Genomic DNA, 7,436 nt, shown 5'->3' with positions numbered 1-7,436 from the left:
GCTCCGGCGTGACTCCCGCTGTCCTCGCAGACGGCTGCCGCTCCGACCCCGCCTGCGACCCCGAGGCCGCCTTCTCCGAGCGCTGAGCCCCACCGCGCCCCTTGTCCCCCGCCCGAAGTAATGATAGTAAAATAAAACGGATCTTCCTTCTCCAACCTGACTCGTGTGTGTCTCCAGGGTCTGAGTGGGAGGGAGGGGCACTGGGGGTGGAAAAGTGCCCTGGCCTGGTCCCCCCCACACACACACAGGCCTGTGACAATGAAGAGAAGAGCCACAGGGCCCAGAGGGGACGCTGGGGACTGTTCCAGGTGCCACCATCCCTAGGGGATGGAGAGGCACTGACCAGCCTGCCCAGCCCATGGGAACACCCCAGCTCCCCACTCCCAACACAAGATGGGACCTGCAAGCTGGCTGAAGAGCTTCCAGACCTGGTGGCTGCCGGTGGCTCGCGCCGGGAAACCCAGCTATGCAGAGGCTGTGATCTGAGGTCCTGGCTCACAGCCAGCCTGATCAGAAACCCCCCCCCCTTTTTTTTTTTTTTGCTAGTCCTGGGGTTTGAACTCAGGGCCTGGGCACTGTCCCTGAGCTTCTTTTGCTCAAGGCTAGCACTCTACCACTTTAGCCACAACACCACTTCTAGCCTTTTCTGTTTATGTGGTACTCAGGAATTGAACCCAGGCTAGCAAGCACTCTACCACTAAGCCACATTCCCAGCCAGTCCTTGACATTTTATCTCCAATTAAATAGCTAAAAGCTAGGAGTGGAATTGTGGCCAAGTAGTAGAGTGGCAGTTTTGAGCAAAAAAGCTAAGGGACAGTGCCCAGGCCCTGAGTTCAAGCTCTAGTATAGGCAGGTGGGCACACACACACACACACGGAACTTTGGGAAGTCCCAAAAGACAAGAGTGAATGAATGGACAAGGACCGGGCCCACCTGGTGAACGGGAAGCTGGCAGTGCAGAGGGAATGACTGAATGACTCCTAGAGGAGATTTGAGCCATACATGGAAAGTTAGGGGAACAGGGCTAGCCTGATAGGGGTGGTGGAAGGGGGCACCCCAAGGGCCTTATTTTCCCCAAGAGTAAGACTCTCAACCAGGCCCCAAGGAGGCCATGGAGCTGTCTTCTGGGGGAGCTGAGCACAGGCAGGGCTATCACTAGTGCTGGGCCTGAACCCAGGGGCCCTACTGCCTATGAAGTAAGAGAATCTGCCCAAGCTGGGCACCCTGCAGGCGGACGGGCAACCCTGAGAGTCCACCCTGAAGAATGAGTCCAAAGCCAAAAGGAGGAAAGGCCTAGCAACAAGCTGTATCCACAAAATGAGGAAAAGAAGAAAGACAAGCAGCAACTAGTGATCACTGAACACAACATAATCAATAGAAAAATAATGAGAGATAATGATTGTTATCTATAGGTAAAAAGAACAAGACACAAAAACAATCATTATGAGCTAGGCACTGGTGGCTCATTCCGTAATCCTAGCTATTCAGGAGACTGAGATCGTAGGCTCAAAGTTTGAAGCCAGCCCAGGCAGGAAAGTCCAAATGACTCATCTCCAATTAACTGCCAGAAAAGCCTGATGTGAAGCTGTGGCTCAAATGGTAGAGCTCTAGCCTTGATCGTAAAAAGCTCAGGCCCTAAGTTCAAACTCCAGGACTGGCAAAAAAAAAATTATGCAATTATATCTAATAATATATAATATTCTATCTATTTTTTTTCTGGTTCTGAGGCTTGAACTCAGGGCCTGGGCACTGTCCCTGAGCCTCTTTGTGCTCAAGACTAGCACTCTACCACTTGAGGCACAATGCCACTTCTGGCTTTTTCTGGGTAGTTTATTCAAGGTAAGAGTCTCACAGACTTTTCTGCCCAGGATGGCTTCAAACTATGATCCTCAGATCTCACCATCCTGAGTTGCTAGGATTACAAGCATGAGCCACTAATGAATGGCAATTTTTAAAAATTATCTTTAAACAGTTGCCCAAAGCGGTTGCCACGTAACAAAGCAGCTTATGGATACAATGCGTCTTGATGTTATCACCCCTTTCAACATTCTCCCTTCACCATTAAAACTTTTGAAGCCAGAGATGTCTAAAAAACCTTACACTCAACAAGTAGAGAAAGTGTGGCTTTAAAGGTACACATATGAAATGCTCACAAAACCAACCCTGCGCTTGTCATAAAAGAAGGCAATTATAAGGTAGGAGCCAACATTATACTGATTATAATCCCTGACCTCAATGCATAAAATTAAAGAAACTGAAAGGATGATTAAAGAAAATTCGCATGTGTCTGCATTTCAAATACATATTAGAAAATAACCCTGGGGTTAGCACTGTGATCATCATGAAATTACTGATACTTAGAATAGGGAGGGTAACACTGGAGGGGACAGGAAGACATCGGGGTGAAGGCAGAAATGTGTAGGTGTATACCTTTGTTGCTGGAGGTGACAGGTAAGGGACATTGCATCAAGCTATGGTGCTTACTCGGTAGCTGGGATACCATGTTGAGTCTCTCAAACTTTTATGTTCAGGCTGGCCTTGAACTGCAATCCTCCAAACTCTGCCTCCTAATTAGTTAGGATTAAAAGTTTGAGCCAGAATGCCTGGCTAAATGTGGATTTTATTTTTATGTTCATGGGTCTTGAACTCAGGGCCTGGGCACTGTCTTTGAGCTTTTCTGCTCAAGGTTAGCGCTCTACCACTTTGAGCCACAGCACCATGACTGGTTTTCTGGTGGTTAATTGGAGATAAGAGTCACAGAATTTCCTGGCCAGGCTGGCTTTGAACCGTGATCTTCAGATCTCAGCCTCCTAAGTAGCTAGGATAACAGGCATGAGTCACTGGTGCCAGGCTTAAATTTGGATTCTTTTTTTTTGCCGGTCATGAGTCTTGAACTCTGGGCTTAGGCACTGTCTTTGCGCTCTTCAGCTCAAGGCCAGTGCTCTACTGCTTATGCCACAGGACCACTTCTGGTTTTCTGGTGGTTTATTGGAGATGAGTCTCACAGACTTTCCTGCCCCAGCTGGCTTTGAACCGTGATCCTCAGATCTCAGCCTCCTGAGTAGCTAGGATTACAGGCATGAGCCACCAGCGCCCTGCTAAATTTGGATCTTTTATGTCCTCAAAGGCCCATGTGTTAAATTTCCCCAGCTTGATGTTATTGGGAGACAGTGGAATATTAATTAGTTAATTAAGAGCTGTTACTAGGGCTTCAACTCAGGGCCTCACACTCTTACTTGGCTTTTTCATTCAAAACTGGTGCTCTTCCACATAGTTCCAATCTAGCTTCTTTTCTGGCATGAGCCCCTGGCGCCCGGCTCTTTTCTTTTCTTTTTGAGACAGGGTTCCACCAAGGGCTAGCCTTAAACTAGAGATACTCCTTCCCTAAAGCTAACACTGCCACTTTGAGCCACAGCTCCACTTCCTGCTTTTTTTGGTGGTTAATTGGAGATAAGAGTCTTGTGGACTTTCTTGTGCAAGCTGGCTTTGAACCAGTGAGAGGCACCAGTGGCTCATGCCTGTAAATCCTAGCTACTCATATTTGAGGATCAAGGTTCAAAGCTAGGCCAGGCAGAAAAGTCCATGAGACTCTTATCTCCAATTAACTACCAAATAGCCAGAAGTAGAGCTGTAGCTCAAAGAGGTAGAGCACTAGCCTTGAACAAAAAAGCTCAGGGTCTGAGTTCAAGCCCCATAACTGACCAAACAATAAATAAAAATAAAAACAAACAACTAGAAACTTGGTTCAAGGCTCTAATTTCAAATCTTGGTATCACCAGGAAAAACAGTATGTATATGGGCCAACTTTTGCTGGGCATAGGAAGCTCATGCCTGTAATCCTAGCTACTCAGAAGGGACAGATCGGAAGGATTGTAGTTTGAGGCCAGCACAAGCAAGAAGTTAGTGAGAGCCTATCTCAACTAATAACTCGGAAGGAAACAAATAACAGGATCACAGTACAAGCAGGCTCAGGTATTTACAAAGACTCAAATCAGAAAATAACTGAAGCAAAAAGGGCTGGGGAATGACTCAAGTGGTAGTTTGCTTGCCTAATAAGTAATATAAGGCCCCGAGTTCAGATCCCAAGACCACTAAAATATAGCAAGGGGAGGTTGATAGTGTGGCTCAGTGGTGGGACACATGCACGGGGCCCTGAGTTCAATCCTTAGCACAAAAAATAGTGGAAATTAATAAAACAAAAGCTATTAATATTTTTAAGGCATTAACCAGCCTTTGTTGAGATTCAACAAAGTGTGTGTTTGCTTGTCCCAGGGCATGAACTTAGGGTCTCGGTTCTGTCCCTGACCACCTTCTCCTTCTCCTTCTCCTTCTTCTTCTTGTCAGTTGTGGGACTTGAACTCTGGGCCTGGATACTCTACCACTTGAGCCACAGCACCACTTCTGGTTTTTGAGTGCTTAATTGGAGGTAAGAGTCTCACAGGGACTTTTCTGCCCAGGCTAACTTTAAACCATAATCCTCAGATCTCAGCCTCCTGAGTAGCTAGGATTATAGGCATGAGCCATCAGTACATGGCTCCTAACCTTCTTTTTGCTCAAGGCTAGTTAGCACTATACCATTTGAGCCACAGCTCTACTTCTGGCTTTTGTGGTTAATTGAAGGTAAGAGTCCTATGGACTTTTCTGCCAGGGCTGGTTTTGAGCCTCAGTAGTCAGATCTCAGCTTCCTGAATAGCTAGAATTACAAGTGTGAGCTACTGGCACTTGGCTTATCAGGAAATATTTTAGAGAAGATGCTGATGTCACCACTTTATGAAACAGGAGGTGTAGAGGCTTGGATACCTTGCTCTGGAGTGTCACTAGCTGTGGCAGCCCCTGCACCCCTGGAGGGGCTGAGCACAGACCGCGCAGAGCTTCCTGAGAGTGCTCTGTAGCTGGGTCAGGGGACTCCAGGGAGGAGGGAAGGAATACAAAGATGTCCAGAGACAGAGAGCAGGGTGGGGGTAGGCAGATGTAGCAACATCTCAGAGGAAGGACTTGACTGATCTGGAGACAGGTGGAAGAAAACAGGTAGCAGAGGCTCTACCTTGGAGTAGGAGGCTCTGAATCTCATTGTGAAATGTGCAAGCCCAGACACAAGGCTGGGGATTAGATCCTGTGCAGCCAAACCACATCCCTCTTCTACCTTCCTCTGTCACAAAGAACTGATAGCCTTCCCTTTAGGTCTGGCCCTACCTAGCTCTACCCCATTTAGGGGCAGACCCTAAATAAGGCCACATGTGGAGAACGCAGGAATCCATGGTGGGGAGACACTGCCCGGCCCTGCCTCACCTAGATCCACCTGGTCCCTCTCTGCACTGCCACTGCAGAGGCAGTCTCTGCAGGGGTCAAAGGTGAAAGCCAAGGGAGCACTGAGGAGGCCAAAGGGCTCTTGGGTGGGCAGTGTGGGTCACAGGCTCGGCCCCTGGCCTGGGTGGAGGGGGTCAGCCGGCCATCTCTCTGCCTGTGCTCTCTCCTGGCGTCAGTGTCTGCTGAGAAAGCCATATAACCTCTTGTGGACCCAAGTCTTGAAACAAGACAGCCAAGGAAAAGACACCCTGGAAGATGGGAGGTTCCCAGGGCTTCAGGGACAGAGGACACAAGGGAGGGAAGAGAAGCAAGGAGGGACAAGGGGCTGGAGGGAAAGGAAATGAGGGGATGAAGGGGACGGAGGGCAGGGACGAGTACTAGAGACATCTTTGCCCTGTGTTCAAGGATGAGAGGGTCCTATGTGTGGGAGCCAGTGCGTGTGTGATGTGAATATGGACTTGGTGATCCTCGTGTTCATCTGTCATCGCTGTGGTTTCTCTGGGCACACCTATGGGTTGGGCCTGGGCGCTGTCCCTCAGCTCTTCAGCTCAAGGCTAGCACTCTACCACTTGAGCCACAGTGCCACTTCCGGCTTTTTTTCATTTTGCTTATGTGGTGCTGAGGAATCGAACCCAGGGCCTCAGGCATGCAAGGCAAGCGCTCTACCACTGAGCCGCCTTCCCAGCCCTCACACCTATGGTTTTTTAACGGTGTCTGTCTGTGGGTGAGGTCAAGAGTCATGGACGTGTCGCTAATAATTTTTTTTTTCAGTGCTAGAGGAACCAGGACCAGGTGCATGGTAGGCAATGTTCTAACCCCTCACCTGTCTTGTCTGTTTTTCTGAGTGTGTGGGCTGCATGGGGCTGGCGTCCATGAGTTTGCAGCTCTGTTCTCCCTACAGTCTCTCTCCCACACTGAGGGCCTTAATGGTTGTGGCACAGGGCATATAGTAGCCTGAGTGCCCTCTGCTAGGTCCACAGTGCTGTGTCTAACCCACTCCACACACAAGCACAGCCTTGGATGGACGAGGCCTTGCCCTGGGAATCTGAGAACCCGGGGGAGGTCCCTTGGGTGGAAGTGAAGCCTGCCCTGCTCTCTCAGCTTCTGTGTCATCTCTCTCCATCCTTCTGCTTTATCTCTTGTGCACCAATGCCTTCCCCCTCCCTGCTTTTGTTCTTTCTTGTTGTTGTTGGTCATCCCCAGATTGCACTGGTTCCTTCCTGCCTGCCTGCCTGCCTGCCTCCCTCCCCCTCTACCTCTCTCTCCTTCCCTCCGTCCCCACTTCCTCTCTTTTCCTGGGGCTTGAACTCAGGTCCCTTTCCTTTTTGCTCGGTCTACCACTTGCCCCACAGTTCAACTTTCAGCTTTCTTCCTCTGGCTTATTGAAGAGAAGAGTCTCATAGACTTTCTTGCCCAGGCTGGCTTCAGCCCCTTCTGAGTCGCTTAGGATTATAGGTGTGGTTTTAGAAGCATCTTTGCTGGCCTGAAGATCGTTTCCTTTACCGATTTGTTCTTTCTCTGGGGTGGATCTGCCCACAACTTAGTACCTCTTTTTTGGGGGGGAGTTGGGGGAGGCAGTCCTGGGACTTGAACTCAGAGCCTGGGCACTATCCCTGAGCTTTTTTTTTGTCGGTCGTGGAGCTTGAACTCTGGGCCTGGGCACTGTTCCTGACTCTTCGCTTGAGCCACAGCACCATTTCCGGTTTTCCGAGTGGTTTGTTGGAGATAAGAGTCTCTCAGTCTTTCCTGCCCAGGCTGGCTTTGAACCGCGATCCTCAGATCTCAGCCTCCTGAGTAGCTAGGATTACAGGCGTGAGCCACGGGCGCCTGGCCCTGAGCTTCTTTTGCTCCAAGCTAGCACTCCAGCGCCACTTCTGCCTTTTTCCTGTGTATGTGGTGCTGAGGAATCGAACCCAGGGCTTCATGCACGCAAGGCAAGCGCTCTACCACTGAGCCACCTTCCCAGCTCCTGCGCACAACTTAGGATGCAGGACCCGGCCAGGGCGGGGTAGGGGATCCGCGCGCCCTTTCCTTCTGCCCCTCCCTCCCCACCCCTAGAGACGGGAAACAGACACCGTGGTGCACTTCCAAGGTTTATTTCCGAGCTGCAGGGGCGGGGGTGGGGGGGC

General features: G+C 50.0%; 2 protein-coding genes across 2 annotated transcripts in view; one reads left to right on the top strand and one right to left on the bottom strand.

The window, feature by feature from the left end:
- Oxt (oxytocin/neurophysin I prepropeptide) overlaps positions 1 to 86 on the top strand; it is a 781-nt gene extending 695 nt beyond the window's left edge. Inside the window, exon 3 of the mRNA XM_013010948.1 lies at positions 31 to 86. Within this exon, the coding sequence (XP_012866402.1) occupies positions 31 to 86 (56 nt within the window). The remainder of the gene's footprint in view (positions 1 to 30) is intronic.
- A 4,811-nt stretch (positions 87 to 4,897) lies between these two features.
- Positions 4,898 to 7,436, bottom strand: part of Avp (arginine vasopressin) — a 4,341-nt gene continuing 1,802 nt past the window's right edge. Inside the window, exons 3-4 of the mRNA XM_013010644.1 lie at positions 5,290 to 5,388; positions 4,898 to 5,004 (exon numbers count right to left, since the gene is read on the bottom strand). Of these exons, the coding sequence (XP_012866098.1) occupies positions 4,898 to 5,004; positions 5,290 to 5,388 (206 nt within the window). The remainder of the gene's footprint in view (positions 5,005 to 5,289; positions 5,389 to 7,436) is intronic.

The sequence above is a fragment of the Dipodomys ordii genome, unplaced genomic scaffold (genome assembly GCF_000151885.1).
Source record: "Dipodomys ordii isolate 6190 unplaced genomic scaffold, Dord_2.0 Scaffold13, whole genome shotgun sequence".
In the NCBI taxonomy this organism is placed as follows: Eukaryota; Metazoa; Chordata; class Mammalia; order Rodentia; family Heteromyidae; genus Dipodomys; species Dipodomys ordii.
This window is presented reverse-complemented; position numbering and strand designations above follow the sequence as displayed.